Source organism: Ictidomys tridecemlineatus, chromosome 1, assembly GCF_052094955.1.
Source record: "Ictidomys tridecemlineatus isolate mIctTri1 chromosome 1, mIctTri1.hap1, whole genome shotgun sequence".
NCBI lineage: Eukaryota > Metazoa > Chordata > Mammalia > Rodentia > Sciuridae > Ictidomys > Ictidomys tridecemlineatus.
Genome location: NC_135477.1, coordinates 222,930,540 through 222,951,457, shown reverse-complemented (window position 1 = coordinate 222,951,457; position 20,918 = coordinate 222,930,540). Strand labels below are relative to the sequence as shown.

The following is a 20,918-nucleotide window of genomic DNA, read 5'->3' as shown; positions in this document are numbered from 1 at the left end:
TTGTTTGTGGAAAATGTGATCATTATAACTACAGAAATTCAAACTGAATACAGTCCTGTCCTGGGAGCTTGCAAATTCAATCTGGTAACACTTTGGGAAAGTGCTACTTTTGTTTCTCAAGGACTCAACGAGCTCTCTGGCTCTCCCAATGGGCTCAGCCCTTGATATTTTGTGTTCTTTGAAAAATTATGAGTTGCCGGCGTTTAAATTTTCAATTATTTTCTTCTGGCCTTTCCATTATAATTTTAAATAATAAGTCCTACCAACTAATAAGGATTATCCTTTTTATGGGGCAATATTTACACTCAATGCACTTCCTCATTTTTCTTTCATTCATTTTCCTTCTTATCTCTTTCAACCAAACCTTTTAACTCTTTTCTAAACCCCAGTATTGGAAGGAAAGCAGACACCATACGAATCCCTTATGTTGCGGTTGTACTGGCTTGAGAACGAAGGAAGTTAGACCCTTGCGGGGATCCGTCCTCCCATCCTGCCATTTGCCTGCAGCAAGATGGCGGCTGTCTTAATGTCAGTGGCGCTGAAGCAGGCGTTATTGGGGAGAAGAGCAGCGGCTACAGCTGCTGTTTCCGTTTCCAGGGTTCAAACCAGGTAACAGAATTGTCAGGCTTCTCTTTCAAGATTCTCAGGTTCCTCCACAGTTGTGGAGTCCTTGCTGGCCGGGTCCCGGAGGAGGCCTCGGGAAAGCGTCCTCCGCTGACCCTCTCTTCGGGAGAGGGCGGCGGACTTGGGACTAGCTGCGTTCGCCGGCGCTGGCCTGGCGACTGGGGGCTTGAATGCGGGTAGGGGGAGCCGGACCTCTGGTTTCCTGGAAACTTTTGGTCCGTGGCCGAGGTAGAGGGTCTCTGGGGAGTGGTTGTCTCGGGAACTCTGAGCGGAACCTTTGCCCTCAGAGAAGGACAGGAGTCTCCTTGGTTTCTCTCCCCACCTTCGCGGCCCTTCCATTTGTCACCTGTTTGCTCACCACTTCGGTCTTTGGTGTAAGTGGTGTTTATTGGGCTTCCGAACAGAAAGATTGTTTAATTAGTCTGCATGGCAGGAAAACTTTTTTCTTAGGACTTTAGTGTTATTAAAAATGTCATTGCTAGTAATTTTGGAAGACATTTCTTAGTTCTTATTTTTTACGGTGTTGGGGAGGAGCCCGTGGCCTCGCTTGCCAGGTGCGAGCTGTTCCGCTGAGCTACATCCCAAGCCAGGGAAGGTAATTTTTTAGACAGATGGTAGTCCCCGAATTGTCCCCATCCATAGTTTTACTAAAGCGTCACAATAATTTAGCAATTGTTTTATTGTATTGCTTTGAAGCAATACAATGTGATGGTGGTTTTATTTATTTATTTTTTTACTGCCTTACTTAATCCTTCACTTCCATATTTCTCTGAATTTTTCTGAATTCATTTCAGTATTAATAGTGTACACACGTTACATACACAGGTTAGCATTTTCATCAGCAAAGTCTTAATGTTTTGTCGCTTTTTACACAGCCTATTATAAATACAACCTGGGGGCTTATATTAAATGTCAACTGCATGCTGTGGAGACTAACCTAAATGCTTAGACCAAGTTGAAAAGATTGGACAGGGGTAGGGTTGGGGTGGGAGGAGGAATGTGAGTGGTTAAAGATTGAATAGAAAACGTGTTTCAGTGCTATTAATATAACGCTAAACAAACATAAAGGGAATGCGGTAATGCAGAGTTAAACGAGTGAATTGGAACTTTTGGAGGTGACTTATTAGGCTTTTAAATACTGTTATGTGGAAAAGAAGAGGGTTTGCTAGATAAATTTAGTGGCTTCTGAAAAGACTTGAAGGCAATTGTGGAGCAATATATAATGTCGAATAGCTAAAAAAGTAAGGTTCTCAAATTGGGGAAAGATAAGGAATTAATTTTTAATTTAGGGTTCTACATTTGGGGAACTTGAAAGTAGTTCTCTAAAGTAAAATACTCTACTAAATAACTTAAGGTTAGAGTATAGAGGTAATCCTGTTTAGTTCTTCCCCCTTGGACATTTTGGGGATTAATTGTACTTTCATAAATAATAATGTACTCATGGTAGCCCTAAAACTGAAATCAAGTTTGACGGGATCATTGCTGTAGGTTAATAAAAACATGTCAATATATCTAAGTTTAGGGCACAGCCATTTTTGGGGGTTTATAGATAAATCTCTAAATCTAAAATATTAGATTTTGGGAATTGATGATAATTATTGACTACAAATCCAAATTTAAGAGTTTTTTTTTTTGCTTCCAACTGTTATGAGAGATTTGAAAATAAAATTTTAAATCATTCAGGATGACTTTTGATTCACATCTTAAAAACTTAAGCCAAGGAAAATAGTTTTTAAATACAAATTAATACATTTATTTACTTTTTACACATTTTGTTGTTGTTTTTTCCCCAGAGAGCCAATGATGTTCATCTTACTTTGAGGGAAATTTGTGGCTCCTTTCCCTTAAATATTATTTTGAAGCTCTCTTTTACTATTATGCTTTGAGAGTAATGAGAATCTGAAAAGGTTGAGTGAAAAAAGAACCAACTAATGGGGAAATAATGCATCAAATTTTATTGTAATGCTTAAAAATTTGCAAATGACATTTCAGATATTTTGAATAAAATATGAGAGTGGAATCAGAAGGCATATAAGAAGGAGGGGAGTCAGGAATAGAGGAAAAGAACTATCAAGGAAGTAGTAAGCTGCTACATTAACATTTGAATTTACTTACAGTATATCAGTAAAAATCAAAAATCTAAACAAAATCCAACAACATATACACACAAGCTAGAGAAAAGGTTATTTAAATAGAGCCAGTGATTTCAGCTGATCTACTGAGCTTGTGCCATAGAGTTGTCCATTTCCCTGGATTGAGCCTGAGGTGAGAGAAAACTTGATAAATCATCTACATTTATCCTCACTTTCCTAAGGAATTTTCCAGCGTAAATTTAACTATTTAGGATAGCAATGTGTCACCAGATAAATTTGCATTCTTTCAAAATAGCAATACTTGGGATTTAGGTTATTTGATGTGGTGTTATTTATTTATTCATTTTGATGTTTTCGTATATATTTATCTCACCTAGTCCTATATCAACTTCTCAATTTAAACTTGATCTGTGTTTACCTCAAACATAGTTCTTAGGGTGGTAGATCCTCAGTGGGTGTTAATTAATGACTATAGTGGGGACTAAGTGATTGAGACCTCTTTGTAAAGTTTATTTTGTGCTCCAGTCTATGGTTTTATCTTGTTGCTTTATTTCCCAGTATGCAATTGAGTCTGCAAGGACCACTGATGAGCAAGGGGTCCTAAGGTTAATAACAGTTCTAATATTTCATCTTTCGGTGAAACAGGCTCAGCCAAAATTTGAGAAACTTTTGGAACATTTAAAATCAATAGGTTGACTTCTACTTCAGATAAAATGGATAAACAGATTCCTATCCCTTAGGTGCAGCTAGCTACTTTTGCTGTCTTTGTTAATGTATCAGACAGTGTTTGAGAGCTTGAAATATTTTTGAAGTATATTTGAAATATTTTTCCTCATTACAAATTCCCAAACTTGGTTGATTTGTTTTCATCAATAGCATACACGTTTGTTGATTTCTTCTCAGGAAAATTGAATAGTTCAATACATATAAATATTAGAATAGTGTCTGGCACATAGTAAACCTTCCCTAAATAAATGCTAATTTTATTATTGTTTTGAATCTGCTAAATATTTTTCTCTTCTTTAGTACTTTTGATAGGTATTGTGATAGATTGTTTTGTCCCTAGTCCTCAGCCAGGCGATTTGCTTTGGCCAGTGAATTATGAGTGGAAATGATGTGCCATGCCAAACTGAAGCCCAAAGAGCTGTCCTATTCCGCCATGTACCTTTTCTCTTTGCTGTGAGATAATCATGGGCTAGGTGGAGTCTGCTCCTTTAGACCAGAAAAACAACATGGAGCAAAGCAGAAACTGGTTTTTGTAGATTGTATAAAATGTAACTGGAATGAGAAATAAAGCTTTGTTGTAAGCCACAAAGATGTTTGGTTTGTTGATTTCTTCAGCATAACAAATATACTTTTTTTTTTAAACACAGACACACAAACATTTGCAAATGAGCAGGTTTTAGCATATGAAATAAGGATATCAGTAGTGAAATCACAAACCTTTTGAAGGCTGCAACAAATCTTTTTTTTTTTTTGTATACTATACTGCATCTAGTTTAATGGCTTGCACACAGCAAGTAAATTCTTATCACATAGATGAAGAAATATATATTAAGAAATGAGTGAGTGTGAGGAAAAGCAGGAAGCCATAGGCAGTGTTTCTGATAATAGTCTCATCAGTGAATGCCAGATAAATAGTAGCATACATAAATGTGAATTAAAAAATACCTACAATAAATATTTATTCTTTTCTAATTATTTGTAGTGGCTTGAATTTAGGATTTTCACCTTGAATTCTATTAATTTCTGGATTGAAATTGTGTTATTCATAGATTTTGTACTCATATACTTTGATAAGCATCTTGACCCCTCTTTTTATTCAGTTTAAAAATTAGCAAGAGGCAGAAATAGATTTATTTGGGAAAGGGTATTCATTGGATTATGACAGCCTCATGTAATTAGGGTAACTAACTTCATCTTTATATATAACTTTTTAATTATATGAGGGGCTTAGTGGAGAAAGATGGAATAATTTGATTCCTGTGTAATACCTGCTGGAAGAGGTCAGTTTGGGGATGAGGTAAATGAATAATTCAGGCAGAATACAAATCTACCAAATACAAACAATGTCAAACGGAAAAACTTCTAAAATGTATCATATCCCTTGGTAAAAGTTGATGTTTTGGGGGTGGGTACAGTCCTGGGGATTGAACCCTTTCCAGGCAAGCTGTCTACTACTGAACTATATTCCCAATCTGAGTATCATTTTTATGTATTTATTTTGAGCTCCAATGAATAACAGCAGCTAGCATTTATTTCTAACTTCCTGAATATCAGCTAGTGTGTCATTATCTCATGTATTTCCCACAGTAACCCTATGAACTCAGTGTTCTCATTTTTTTTTCAGGTGAGGGTACAAAAGTGAAACTACTAAAGTTTATATTGCTTGGAAAATATTCTGATTTAGTTGTACATGGGAGGCAAGCACTCTTACCAACTGAGCTATATCCACAGCCCTATTTATTTAAATGAATATTTTGACTTTTGCAGTTAGGAATATTGTATCTGATAATTGTACATTAAAACCTCAGTATCTTCTGCCTTTCAGCAAGTTGTGTTCTTTATTTGCAAAACTATCTGATATTCTTATGTTATTCTTGTTCCTTTTGTACAATGAAAGGGGTTAATATTTTTAAACTATGGATTTTTTCCCTCAATTTTGTAATTATTTTGTGAGTGACTTCTTATAGGTGACTTCATTATATTTTTTTACCCTCTTAAACAAAATACATAATTTTGTATGTATTTAAATACATTTAAATGAGGTATGCTGAACATAACTTTTTATGTTTTCCTTACTGCAGTGATAATTAGGAAAACAGTTATTATATTCTGCTACCTTCAAAACCTTATCAAGTGTGTATATGATACTTGAGTGCTTATGTCAGCTTTTTAATAGTATTTTTAATAATGTTTTTGTATTTTTAAAATATTTTTTTAGTTGTTTATGGACCTTTATTATATATAGTGCTGAGAGTCAAACTCAGTGCCCCACACTTGCCAAGCACGTGCTCTATCACTGAGTTACAATCCCAGCCCTTTGTATTCTTTCTTGCCAGCCTGTTTTCCTTTAGCTGTTTCACCACCTCTTTTCATTTATCATATGCTTGAATATTAAGCAACTAAATCTATCGATTATGTAGGCTTAATTAAGCTCTGATAATGGCTGAACTTTATTGTAATTAAAATAAACTCTTTAAGGCTGATGGATTATACAGTTAATATTTGAGTTCTAATAACTTTGTTTTGTTTGCACAGTCCAAAGATTCTGGTAGATGGGCTGGGGTTGTGGCTCAGTGCTTGCCTCGCATATGTGAGGCACTGGGTTCCATCCTCAGCACTGCATAAGAATAAATAAACAAAATAAAGATGTTGTGCCCATGTATAACTAAAAACAAATTTAAAAAAAAGATTCTGGTAGAACTTTATTGTAACTGAATTAAGCAGTGGCCACTTTTTTTATAGTGACTGTCATTAAAATATTTGAATATTTTAGTAAACTATTTTAAGTCTTGCCTCCTTTACGTACTGATAGGAGAACAACTTAGAAGTGCTATTTAAAGTTCAGTTCTTTTTATCTGTTGTTTTGATAGTTAAATACAACCTTGGGTTCTTAATAATTAGTTGCTCAAATGTAATCTTTTCTTCTTGTCTAGAGTCAGTGGACTTAATTTTTTTTTCTGAGATCATTTTTCAGTTCAGTGGTTTTTAGATGTTTGCTGTGCATCAAAATTACTAGTTTTATGTATACAAAATTCAGATGCCTTGGCCCCAATATTTTGGTCCAGTATGTTTAGGTTGAGGCTTAACTCTGTGGTGATTCTGATGTTCTGATGGGAAGCTGGCTGAAAACTTTTTTTTTTTTTTTTGTAAGTTTTCATTCAGAAATAGTTTTCTTTGGGAGAGAGATAGGGGAAATCTCCAGAAACAAAATTGCTTTTATTGATGAATATTTTCTTAATCTAAATTAAGTTTTATGCTTTTCACCCATGTGCAATACAAAGGCTTTGGGAGGAGGTTGTTAAAAGGGAGAGAAGGTAGTTTGATAGTTTTGGAGAAAGCCGACCATATTACTCCTCTCTAGAGACTCTTGTTCTTCCTTTTGGAAGGCTCAGGTTTAATATAGAGCAGCTGTTGAACTCTGCCCTTCAACATTTTAAGAAGAAAGTGTTTTATCCTTTAAAATGGAAATGTTTTTGTTTTGTTTTGTTGTGGGGGAGGTGGTCTTTGGCTGACTGTAGTTCTCTAAGAAAGTTTCTTGCTTCTCTAGAGTTCTCTTGTTTTGGTGATTTTTTTTTTTTTTTTAGAATTGTTTCAGATGTTGGGGAGCACCACCTTTGAGTGTAAAGATCTGACTGCTTTTATAATGTTTTGCTATATCCTTAACAAAACTAGATGAAGAGTTTATTTCTTTGTGTTTTCTAGGGCTTAGAAATATGTTCTTTCCTTTATTCAGCTGCTTCATACATAAGTAAAGGGTCCTTGAATAGGACTTAAAGATCCTGTTCTAGATGACTGTTAAGAAAGCCATATGGTTCTCCTAAAAATGTCAGTCTGTCTTGATGAGATTTAAAGTGAATACAGATGTTTTGAGTACTACAGTTCTTTAGAGGACTACCACTCTGAATGAAAAGAGCACTTCTTTTTTCAAGAAATTTTTTTCAGTATACTTATAGAAATTTGCATGAAACATATAAGCTTTGTTTCTATTTCATTAACCTTAATTTGATAGTAATAATTTTACTATTCTTATTATAAATGAGATTTGTAGAAGTAAAATACATCTCATAGCTTTTGTTCATTTCTTGTATTTATTCAACTTTTTTAAAATGTGGAACTTAAAATGCTTTGTTAACATTGTTGTGTGATAAGAAGTGATGTTTTGACAGGAAGGAATACCTTTGTGTATGGTCAGTGTCTTCTATCATATGTTAACTTTACAAGTTATAGTTCGTAGATTCCTATAATATTGGACTTGATCATCCAACCCAATCCTTTTGTTAATGCAAGAGTCTTGAGAACTTTTCTTCTTCTTGATTATCTAGCTGTTGAGGAAGTATGGTGAATTTCTGGAAGCTCTAGAAAATGCTCAATATTTTTAGATTCCTTGATACGTTATATTTCTCTTTAAAACTATGCAGAACAGGTTTAACCCCTTGTGAACTTTTCAACCCCTCACATTATTGAAGACTTGATTTTCACTCATTCTCCCTCCGGTCTATGTTCTAGACTTAGCATCTTCAGATCTCTTACTCTATTAGTGACCATATTTCCTGATGCTTTACTGCCATTTGGTACTCCCTAGGAATGTTTTCCATTTTGTCATTGTCTTTCTTTAAACTGTGTTCTATATTTTAATTAAATGAGATTATCAGATTATAGTTCAGCTAAATTTGAATTGAAGAAAATTGACACTAGGTTAAATTTTTAATCATTTTATTTTAAAGATTATCATGAAAGAAATTTTACCTTTTTCTTGTGGCATATAGTTCTTAGAATCTGCCCCCCCACACACACACATCCATTCTGTTCTTAGAATTTTAACTGGTGTAGAGAGTTCTGTAATAGCCACCATAATCAGTACAGAATACCAAAAGACTTCATTACCCCACTCCCTCATGTTATCCCTCCCTGATTTCTGTAATCCCTGGCAACATTTATCTTTATCTCTATAGATTAATAATTTTCTAACTGTAATATAAGTGAAATTATACAGTGCACAACCTTTTGAGATTAGCTTCTTTTAGTCATCACGATGTCTTTGAGATTCATCCAAGTTGTATATATCAATAATTCATTCCTTCTTACTGCTAAGTATAGTTCATTATGAGGATGTATCATTTTATTTATCCATTCACCTATTGAAAGACATCTAGATTATTTCTGTTTTTTGGCAATTATGAATAGAACTATTATAAACATTTGTTTACCAGGCTTTATGTGAACATGATTTCATTTCTCTTAAGAGTAAACAAATACCAGGGGAGGAGATTCCTGGATCAGAGTTTAATGAGTGTATGTAGAACTTTATAAGAAACTGTCAAACCATTTTGCAAGAGTGGTTGTCCCATTTTGCTTTCTACCTCCAGTGTATGAAAGTTTTAGTTGTTTTCGCATCTTAATTAACATTGGTATTTTTGACAAAGCCATTCTAAGTGAGTAACGATATTCATTGAGTTTTTATTTTGTAACAACTTTATCAACCTATAATTCACATATCATAAAATTTACTCATCAAAGTATATAATTTGATCATTTTTAGTATATTGACACAATTGAACAACCATAACCACAGTGAATTTTAGAACATTTTCATCATTCCAAAAAAGAAACCCTATATATATTATCAGTCACTCCCTGTTTCTCCCTTCCTCCAGCCCTAAGTAAATACTAATCTACTTTTTGTCTATAAATATGCCTGTTCTGGACCTATCATATAAATGGAATTGTAGAGTATATGGTATTTGTGTCAGGCTTCTTTCACTTAGAATAATATTTTCAAGGTTTACCCAAATTATAGATTGTATCAGTATTTGATTCCTTTATGTTGATGAATCATCTGTTGTATGGATGTACCACATTTAATTTGTCTGATAAACTGATGGGCACTAGGGTTTTTTCCACCTTGTAGCTATTACAAATAATGTTTTATGAACATTTGTGTACCAGCTTCTTTGTGGACGTGTTTCAATTTTATGGGTCGTATGCCTAGGAATGGAATTGCAGAATAATCTGATAACTATGTTTAGTCTTTTGGATAAAATGCAAATTGTTTTCTTTAGTGGCTACAGCATTTTACATTATTTTTTTTAAAATTATTTTTTAGTTATAGGTGGACACAATGTCTTTATTTTATATTTATGTGGTGCTGAGGATTGAACCCAGTGCCTCATGCATGCTAGGCGAGTGCGCTACCTCTGAGCCACAATCCCAGCCCCCATTTTACATTCTTATCAGCAGTGAATGGGGGGTTTGGTGTCTTCATAGCCTTTCAGATTCATATTATCTTTTTTTTTTTTTTAAAAATTATAGCCATCTTATTGAGCATAAAGTGATATCATGTCTTTGATTTGCATTTCTGTGATGGCTAATTCATTGTGGTTTTTTGTCATTGCTGTTGTCATTGTTTTAGTGTTGGGGTCAAGGTTTTGCTAAGTTGCTCAGGCTGGCTTGGAACTCAAAATCTTCCTGCCTCAGCCTCCCTAGTAGCTGGAATTACGGGTACACACCACTTTGCCTGGCTCATTATGATTTTAATATGCATTTCCCCATATTGAACTTGTGAAGAATCTGTTTATGTGTTTTGCCCATATTTTAATCGGGCTCTTTATTTTCTTAATCCTTAGCTTTGACAGTTCTTAAATATTCTGGATAAAATTTTTTTTTGTCACTTAAGGCAGGAAAAAAAAAGTTATTTTTCTCATCCTTGTTGACTTATCCTAGGGACTCATGGATGAGTTCCCCTATAATAAAACACAGATGAACAGAACAGCATGCAACTTTATTTAATGTAAGTCTTACTTGATACAGGAGATTTCTTAAGGAAACAAAGACCTAAAGTAACAGTTGAACCTATGTTTTTTATTCTTAGTTTTGATCAAGAGTGAATAGTCAGGAGAGATGCCATAGGGAAAAGAATGTGATCTAAGGGTAGTAGGAGAAACTTTGCAAGCCATATTTGTTCATTCTTTGACACTTCAGAATAAAGGGTGTGCCTTTCCTGTAGGCATAGAGAGAGCACCACTCACATGAGAGTCTTAATGATGTGTGTCAGGGAAGATTGTGAAATCCCTTCCTAGATTTTATAACCTGCTTTAAGGAAGAAGGGTAGGGGACAAAGATGAGAGAGTGCTTCCTGCTTCTACAGTATGCCGAAGTAGCATATTTTGGGGTATAGTTATGTCAGGTATGTAGTTCATAAACTTTTTTTAAATAATCTGTAGCTTTTCATTCTCTTAACAATATCTTTCACAGAGCAAAAGTTCTTAAATTTGATTAAGTCCAGTTTACCAGTTTTTTTTTTTTAAATGAAGTGTGCTTTTATTGTATTTAAGGGCTTTTTGCCTAACGATAGGCCATGAAGATTTTAAAAAATATTTACTTCTTGAAATTTTGAAGTTTTATGTTTTGCATTTAGATCTTTGATCTATTTCGTATGAACTTTTGTATAAAATGCAATGTTTAAGTCAAGGTTAATATTTTGTGTCTATAGATGTACACAGTTCCAATACCACTTATTGAAGTCTTGTTTTTCCTTTTACATTTTCTTTTCTTTCTTTTTTTTGGGGGGGGTGATGCTGGGGATGGAACCTAGAGCCTCACACTAGTTAGGCAAGTGCCCTATTACTGAGCCACACTCCCAGACTATCTAATTATTCCTATTTTTTTAAAATAGTTTTTGATCTATTTGCCTAAATCCCTTTGTCAGTATCACACAGTTTTTATTACTATAGCTTTATATGTTTTTTGTAGTTGAGTAGTTATGATTCTTCTAATATTACTTTTTCTTATTTTTTTAAAGCTATTCTAGTTTTTTTCCATCTAAATTTTATAATCAATTTGTCTTTTTGAAAAATCCTGCTGGAATATTGATTAGTACTGCTTTAATTCAGTTTGGGGGAGTTGACATTTTTTTCCATGTTGTCTTCTAATTCAGAAACATGGCATGTCTTTTATTTGTTGATTTCTTTCATGAATGTTTTGTGACTTGAATATGCGTATCCTATATATATTTCTTTAGATTTATGCTTAAGTATTGCAATTTGGGAACCTGTGATAAAATGGCACTTTTTAATATAAATAAATATATATATTTGTAGGTGGATACAATACCTTTATTTTAGTTTTACATAGTGCTTAGGATCATACCCAGTGCCTCACACGTACTAAGCGAATACTCTACCATTGAGCCACAACTCCAGCCCATAGCATTGTTTTTTAAGTTTCATTTTCTAATTGTATATTTGCTGTATGTAGAAGTAGGATTAATTTTGTGTTGATTTTTATATCCTGAAACTTTGCAAAATTCACTTGTTTTGTAATTTTAAAAAATAGATTTTTTGTGATTTTCTAAGTAGATAACCATGCATTTTGGAATGGAACAATTTATTTCTTCCTTTCTAATCTCTAGGTTCTTTATTTCTAAGAGGCTGTTAAGTTAGATGTTCTTAGGGAAAACTTTCAGTTTTTCACCACTAAGTACAATGTTAGATAAAGTTTCTTCCTTTCTTTCTTTTTTTAAAATAGATATTCCATTTGTTAGATTGAAAAGGTTCCCTTTTTTTTTTTTTAATTGTTGGTCGTTCAAAACATTACACAGTTCTTAATACATCATCTTTCACAGTTTGATTCAAGTGGGTTCCCTTTTGATTCTGGTTTGCTAACAGTTTTTTTCTTGAATGGATGTCATTTTTTTTTTTTTTTTTTTTTTTGCCTGAAGCCTTTTATATATCAATTGGTACGTTTTGGTGGGTCTCTTTCTTTAAACTGTTAAATGTGACGGATTACATCTATTTGATTTTCAAATTGGACTAGCCTTTCATTCTCAGAATAAACCCCACTTAATTGTGTTGTTTTATTTTTGTATAATGCCATATTTGATTTGCTAAGAATTTGTTGAGGATTTTTATACGTTATGTTTACGAAGAGTACTGATTTTTAGTTTTCTGTCTTTGTACTATCATTGTTTAAATTTGGTATCAAAGTGATGCTGGACTCATAACATAAGCTAGGAAGTGAAACACTTGTTTTCTCATCTTGTTTTCTTTTGTATTGCTTTAACTTCATTTCACAAATTTTGATATGCTGTATTTTATCTTCATTTGGTTCAGAATATTTTATTTTCCCCAAGGCTTGATTTTTGATCCATGGATTTAAATAATCTAAATGAAGCGTTTTGCTTAATTTCCAGGTATTTAGAGATTTTTCTTTCTTTCTTTCTTTTATTGATTTCTAGTTTAATTTCATTATTCTCTGAGAATCCAGTTCCTTGGGCTTTCCCTTTGCGGTATCTATCACAAAACTTGTGGGTTTCCTTACCTTGATCTATAACATTGTTCTATCAAAAGCAGAAGCTAAGGAACTAGAGGAGGGGGGTGGGGTGGGGGGGTGGGGGGGTGAGGTGAGGAGGGGGGTGGGGTGGGGGGGTGGGGGGGTGAGGTGAGGCGGGTGAGGTGGGGTGGGGAATCTAAAAGAGCAATGGATGCTGACCCCACCTTCTTAGAACCACAGCTCCAATGAAAGGAGAAAACACTCCTGTAGAGTTTTGGCTCTTGCAGATTTCCATTGTTGCCACTGCATGTGGTCATAGTATCGCTTAAGGCTGGTCCATGGTGTGTAATAATAAAAGGAAGAGAGAAAATAAATGGACATTTTCCATAGTCTCTCAGCATAAATTCCCTTTCTTGCTGTTTGGGGCAGAGGGCTTCTTCTAAGAGCAGTTCTGGTTTCCAGTTAAATTCTGGCAGGGGACCTTTGAGGCAAAAAATAAGGTAAACTGTTAGATCAGTGATTTCTGGTGATCTTGCCTTGTCTGCCTGCTTTTTACTTTTCAGAGGCTCCAAATTTCTGCTGCAAGTATTTTGTCCAGATTTATTATTGCATTCAGTGGGAAAGACAAGGTGAAGTGTGCTAATTACACTTACCATCCTAGAATGAATTATTTTTAAAGCTAATTTGGAATATTTCTTGCATTCTAGCATATCTGAGTAGATTTGAAGGATTAAAATGACAAAAAAAATTCTTATATGGTCAGATTCTCAACTCAGAATCTTATCTTATCAGAATCTTATCAGAATCTTAGAAATGCAGCACAGAAAGAGTTTCAAAATACATGTGCTCTTGGTTGAAAATGATGGCATTTTAATAAAAGACGGAAGTCTGTAAGTGGTTTAGAGGCAGAAAATTATGTTGGATCATTAATTTAGACCATCAAACAATAATTGTTAACCTTTTTGAGAGAATATGAAGGTCAGAATTTTGAATAACCAGTGGAAGTTTTGGTGATTAAAATTAATAAATAGAATACATACACAAATATGTATATTATACACACACATAAAATTAGAATTATATTGTTTATGCTAGCTCTTGTGTTAGATCTTTTTTTACTTTAACATATCAGAAGGCTAGAAACTCAGATGACTGTTTTAGGCAGAAAGAAGGAATTGCACTATATCACCAAGCCATGGAAAGGATAAGGGACAGCTAACTGTTTCAGAGAAAAGAGCAAGAAAGCTACCAGGCTGTCTTTTTATAATATATCTTTATCTTTCTCTGAGTCACTTTACTACTACAGATTACTTTTTCCATATATTGAAGGTGTCATAACTGATGGTAGTTTTTTTCAGGTTTATATTTTATAGCTTTATTACCAGAGAAGGACTGAAAAATCTCATTTTTCTGATACCAAATTTAAAAATCCTGGAGAGGGACTGAAGTTGTAGCTCTTGTCTGGTATGAATGAAGCTCTGAGTTCAATATTTAACCTCATCAAAAATAAATAAAGAGAGAAAGCAAGAAAAGAAGAGAGGGAGAGAGGAAAGATGTGTAAGTAGGTGTTAGGGAAAAACTTGATTTGCAGCCTCAGATTTTACTATTATACTCAGTGTTTGTAATTCTACTTATTCTTTGTATCATATGTATATAGATCCCAGGAACCTTGGAAGTCAGATGTAATGAAAGCTTCCTTTTGCCTTCAAAAATGAAGAACAGGAATATTTTATATAGCAATATCTGTAGGGAATGAATAAAGTTTGTATAATATTGTATAGGCTGACCTCCTTTCTAATGAACTCTGAAACTTTTCTGGAGTTTATTCACTCATTCGACAAATTTGTTTCTAGTTTTAAAAGCCTGAATTTCTATAGACTTTATTAGTATGTGTATTTTTGGCATATTTGCTTTCAGGGTAAATAGTGTTTGAACCTAGTGAGACAACTGTTATGTTCCAGGATTGACCAGGAACTGTGTACAGTATAACATTCCAGCAAAGAAAGATCAATCTATAGTTTCCTCTTATTTGAGAATATGATAGATAGTCTAGTGGCCTAGAAGATCTCATTTCCTGGGTAAGCACATATTTTCATTTTCTTCAACAGCTGCCTTTTAAGCTCTTGTTCTTCCCTTTCTGCTATCTCTCCCTGATAACTGTGGTGGTAGTCTTGTCTTCCATCTTATTAATGTCTCAGCATACTATTTTAATGCATGATTAGCACTGGGATGAATATAACATTCATCTGAGGTTATTTCACAAATTTAGTTTCCTTATCCCTTGGTTGACATTCACAACATTGTTGATTTGATGAGTCCATCCTAGTTATTTCTTACAAGTGGCCCCTTGTTAGGCCTCAGGTTTTAATTTTGGTCCTAACTTGAATCTTTTTGCTTTTGAGTTCCAACTATTGATATGGCCAGCTCCCTTAATAATTTATTAACAAGTCCTTGATCCAAGTTTTGGGAAACACTGCTTTCTAGAGCTTTTCTATTACACGTTGATATTAGCCATATTGTTGGGCTATATTCTTAGCCTTTTCATCTTGAACTACTTTATTACATTCATTTATCTTAGTAGTTAGGAGAGCTTGTTCTGTGATTAATTCTATCTGCACTTGAGTCTCACCTCTGATACTTTTTATTTATGTGCTTTATTTGTTCCTATTTTCATTTCTGTAAAATAAAGATAAAATTGCTATTTTGCAAAGTATATAAAGTACATAGTGTGGTGCTGAACACCATCATCATTATTCTTTCTTTTTAATTTCCTTTCTCCTTTCTCTATATTTTTTTTCCTTTTGTAAATTTCTCTTCCTAGGTTGTCAGAACATCCTGAATTTTGTCTTTATTTATTCATAGTGTTTTGTTCACATGTGTATCAAAGAATTTTCTGCACCTGACTTTTTCAGATTATGACCTCCCATGTATTCCTTGACCCAAAGCAATTTTTCTTTGGCACTCACCATTCCACTGAAATAGCTTTCATTAATGTCAGCAGTGACCCTGTTGCTAGGTTGAATAGAGTTTTCTCAGTCTTTATCTTACATAACTTTTGCAATCCAAACAGATGACTTCCTCATTCTTGAAAGATTCTTCCTTTCCCTTCTGTTTTGACTTTGCTCTTTCTCAGTTCCCTTTGAAAACTGTTATCTTTTGATCAATCGTTGAACTGTTAGTGTTTCTTAGAGTTTGATTTATAGCTGTTTACACTTTTAACAAATTTCTAAATGTGTAAATTGTGTAATATTTCACATACACATGAGTATATTTAACAAATATGTTAGGAAGCATAATAGCAAAATAAATTCTGGTGATACCAGTACCTTTTTTCTTTGTACATTTTAAAGTTGAAAAATGGTTCCTCAAATATGTCCATATCCTAAATCTTAGATCCTATGAAAGTTACCATATGGCAAATGAGTCTTTGCAGTTATGATTAAGTTTAAGATGTTGAGATGGAGAGTTATCCTGGTGGAACTTGTGGTATCACAATGGTCCTTATAAAAAGAACACAGGAGTCAGAGAAGGCAGTGTAGTCTGAGCAGAGATTGGAAATGATGGAATCACATACCAAGAAATGCAAGCAGTTTCTAAAAGCTGGAAGAGAAAGGAACTACTTCTGCCCTGTAACCTCCAGAAGTAACCACCTCTGCTTGTACATTGATATTAGGCCTGGGAAATTAATTTTTGACTTCTTACTTCCAGAACCGTATGAAAATAAATTTATGGGGTTGGGGTTGTGGCTCAGTGGCAGAGCGCTTGCCTCGCACATGTGAGGCCCTGGGTTCGTTCCTCAGCACCACATAAAAATGAATAAACAAAATAAAGATATTGTATCCATCTATAACTAGAAAATATTTTATAAAAAAAGAAAATAAATTTATGTTGTTTTAATCCACCAACTTTATGGTTCTTTGTTACAGCAGCTATAGGGAACTCATATATTGTCCTTGTATCTCATTGTCTACCATGATTTCAATTTATCATCTGTTTAAATCCTAAACGTGTATACTTCATTTTTATCATATGTACTTGTTTTTTTTAAGCATTTTTTCTCTTCTAACCTTTATTTTATTTATTTGTTTTTATGTGGTTCTGAGGATCGAACTCAGTGCCTCATATGTGCTACACTGAGCCACAACGCCAGCCCTCTTATGTACTTTTTAACTCAAGAAAATTAATACACATACATGGCAATCAGAAGTTCATCATTACATTTTTTTCTACTTGACAGTCATTTAGTGTTAGAGTCTGTAAACAAGTCAGGATGGCGCCTGGCATTTTGCCAGAGGGAGTGGTTTGTGAAGTAATGCCAGCGAGCCATTAAGTGTGGAGATTCCTTATTGGTTGACTGCTGTATCAAGTTTATGTTAAATAAGGTAAGCTGTGTGGAATGTATATATACCCCTGCAGGCCTTCAATAAACGGCTCCCACTCCTGCTGTATCAATGTACACAAGTTGTTCGTCACCCCCCCCCCCCATTTTGCTGCAGCCGGACTGTGGCAGTTTAGTACTCAACTAGAGGAAGAGTAATTTGTGGAACTGTCTGTCTTAAGAGAGATGGTTGTGGGTCTCATTGGGGGATTATTCCTAAATAATTTTCTAGGGTTATTTTTATTAGTTGCTATTTTTGCCAATCTAAGTCAATCTAAGTGTTTCTAACACTTTAAAATTACTCTCTGCTTTAAGATGTGATTCTGTCTTTTTCTGAATTCTAGGCACTTTGATCTAATCTACTTTGGACTTTCACAGGCATATGCTTCCATCTCAGCATATCTCAAACAATTTGATGATCATTTTTCCCTTCTTAGTTACTGTCACCAGTACCCAGTCAGCTGTCTAAGCTAGAAACCTATGCTTTGTTCTTATATCCTTCCTCTCTTGGACCTCATATCGATTAGTTATTAAATCCTAGTACTCATTTTCTTATTCAGTTTCCATCTTTGCTGCAGTTGTTGCTACTATCATCCTGCTTCTTGACCAGTCTCCATTTGATCAGTGTTAATTTGTACTTCATATTGCATTCAGGGTAAAGTCCAAACTTCTTAGAATGTCACTGAGTCCTTCATATTCACTGCTCATATCTTCTGTCCATTCCTAGGCATTCATATTTTCAATAGTTTCTTCCTCGACTGATCTTCAGCTATACATTAAGTCCATGTTGTAGTGTTTCTGAATTACTTGCAATTCCTGAATGCTTTTTCTCTCTCTGTAATTAAGATTCTGTTTTACTAGACTGTTTCTTCTTCCTTTGTCTCTGGGCCTGCTGTGCCCCTGCCTTCCACCCCTAACACCCTTTGCCCATTTAAGTCCTATTTATTCATTAGCTAACAGTTTAAACATTCTTTGAGGAACATTATTTGAATTTACAGAGTTAGATTAAGTACTAATTTGGTGTGGGTTTAGAGTTCCTGTTGTTACCTTGTACCTCTTTCTAGTACAGATTGAGTATCTTTTACCTGAAATGCTTGGGACTGGAATAGTTTTGGATTTTGTAGTTTTTTAAATTTCTGAATATATGTGTATGCATAATAAGATCTCTTGGGGATGGGATTCCAGTCTAAATGTGAATTTCATTTGCTTCATATATACCTTGTACACATAGCTTGAGGATATTTCTGTGTAATGTCTTTAATAATGTGTGCATGAAAAAAGTTTGGTACTATGGAATTTTCCACTTATAGTATCATGTTGGTGCTCATTAAGTTTTGGATGTTGGAGCATTTCCTATTTTGGATTATTAGATTAGGGATGCTCAACCTGTATTTCCTATACTTCATTGTGATTCCTTATTTACTTGTCTTTGTTTCCCTCTAGACTAAGATCTTTGAAATCAGGAACTGTTTTCCTCTTTACCAGTGTGTTTTTCAGCATTACACAATGCTTATTATATAATAGATTTTTAATATACATTTGTGGACTCATTTGATGGTGGAATAGTGTAGAGATTACATATGTTCCACAGCATCATCCCTATAAGCCCAATAATAGCATTTTAGGGATTCTTTTTCTTATGAAATAACTTTGGGTTTTAAATATAACCATCCTGAACAATAAATGTCACAGATTACTGAAAAATGATAGCTTTTGTAGTTTTATGATGCTTCTTGCTTCTTCCATACTATTGAATAATAGCATCATAAACATTAACTTAAGACAATGTTTACTAAAAGGTGCAAGTGGAATTCTGTAAGACAGATTTTTGTGCGATTTGGGTTCTTCTTAGAATATTAAAGTTTTCCATAAAAGAATGGAAATCTATTTCAAATCTAATGAATTGCCAATAGTAAAGTATTATTCTTATTATTTTCTGTAATGAATAATGGTACAGCTATTATGCTATAGATTTTGGAATAGTGGACTGCTCAGAATGCAAAATAAAGTCTCTTGGCTTTGGAGGTTGAAAAGATTCTGTTGTTGAACAACCACATGATTTTATTCAGTTAAATTTATTAATTTGTATTTATGTTAGAAATAAAAGTAATTCAAAAACAATCTCCTATGGTTTAAGGCATATTTGAATATTATAGTTTTGTTACATTTTACCATTTTAATTTATTGGAACGGAATTGGAAAGAGACAAAAATAAGTATTGATAGAAATATTTGGGAACATGAATTCATGTCTTTTCAACCAAAATTAAAATACTGGTTATATGATAGTATGCTTAAATTTAAAAATAAATCATCGATCTGATTGACAAAACTGTACTATTCATAATAAGTGCTCTTTTAGTCAGCTTTTTCGCTGCAATGACTTAAAGATCTGACCAGAACAGTTTTAGGAGAGGAAAAGTTTATTTGGGGGCTCATGGTTTTAGAGGTCTCAATCCATAGACAGCAGGCTCCATTCCTTGGGGCTTGAGGTAAAGTAGGACATCATGGTGGAAGAGTATGGCAGAGGGAAGTGGCCAACATAATGATCTAGAAGTAGAGAGAGAGGTCTCCACTTGCCAGATACAAATATATACCGCAAAGCTACACCCCCAGTGAACTACTTCCTCCAGATACACCCCACCTGCCTACAGTTACCATTTAATACCATCAAGGATTAATTCACTGATTAGGTTAAGGCTATCCCCAATCATTTCTCTTCCAAACCTTCATGCATTGTCTAACATGTGAGCTTTTAGGGTACACTCACATCCAAACCATAACAAGTGCTAAACATGTGAATGATTCATAGTAATGTGATGCTAAACATTTTTAAAGTGGCACATAATAATGATACAGAATAATAGGTTTCATTGTACCATATTCATACATGCACATAACATAGTTTGATTAGTTTCATTCCCCAGTACTATTGCTAAACATTTTAAAAATCTTTCCTAATCCTGGGGCATTGGATACTCAGTGAAAGCAAAAGTATCTGAACAGGACAGGCAAATAGGCTTCAGTATGGTTTCCTAAGGAATTTTTTTCTGACAGTTCTACGTAATTACACCACACTACTCTCAAATACATAGTTTTTTCCTCTATGCATAGAAAAAATACCTCATATATACCTTTATCATTTGAATAATTTGAATAATCATTTGTAATTGGCATTCAAATCAATTACATTGAAATTATGTTTATATGTCTAACTTCTCCTAGTAAACTATAAAATCTTGAAAGCTAGCTATTGGGTCTAGCTAGAATTGTGCAGAAGATCTATGTAGTAGATGTTTCAGTAGATATTTGATGAGTTGAGAATAGCAATTAAAATTTTAAGTATATATTGTCTACAAAGTTCAACTGAGTTTTTAAAAAAGGTAGATGCACTGTGCACTGTTATATAGTTAATCAGTTTTAACTCTTGCCAAGTTTTTACAGTTCCTCTTCAGAGTATTTTATATTTTTTTCTTTCTGTGGTCATTTTCTTTTGTTTTCATTTTCAGTGCTGGAAATTGAATCCAGGACCTCAAGCATGCTAGCATGGTTTCTACTACAGAGCTATCCCCCTAAACCCCATGTATTTTATTGCTTCAGTGTTTACTAATATAACAAAAAACTATTTTAAAGTTTTAAAATAGCTTCTTTTGGTGAATTTTTTTCCTCTTTATTTTTTCTTTTTTTGGTACTGGGGCTGGAACCCAAGACTTGGTGCATGCTAGGCAAGTGCTCTACCTATGAGCCACGTCCCCAGGCCAGGTAAGTATTTTTTTAAATGAAGAAATGTTAGTATGAATAGTCCATGGAAAAAGTACTGTTTTTTATGCT

At 34.0% G+C, this 20,918-nt stretch overlaps 1 protein-coding gene across 1 annotated transcript in view; it reads left to right on the top strand.

Annotated features, from left to right (window-relative positions):
• Positions 1–449: 449 nt before the first annotated feature.
• The window catches only part of Ndufs4 (NADH:ubiquinone oxidoreductase subunit S4), a 101,335-nt gene continuing 80,866 nt past the window's right edge, over positions 450–20,918 (top strand). The window contains exon 1 of the mRNA XM_005319642.5: positions 450–609. Coding sequence (XP_005319699.1) covers positions 512–609 — 98 coding nt within the window. The 5' untranslated portion in view covers positions 450–511. The remainder of the gene's footprint in view (positions 610–20,918) is intronic.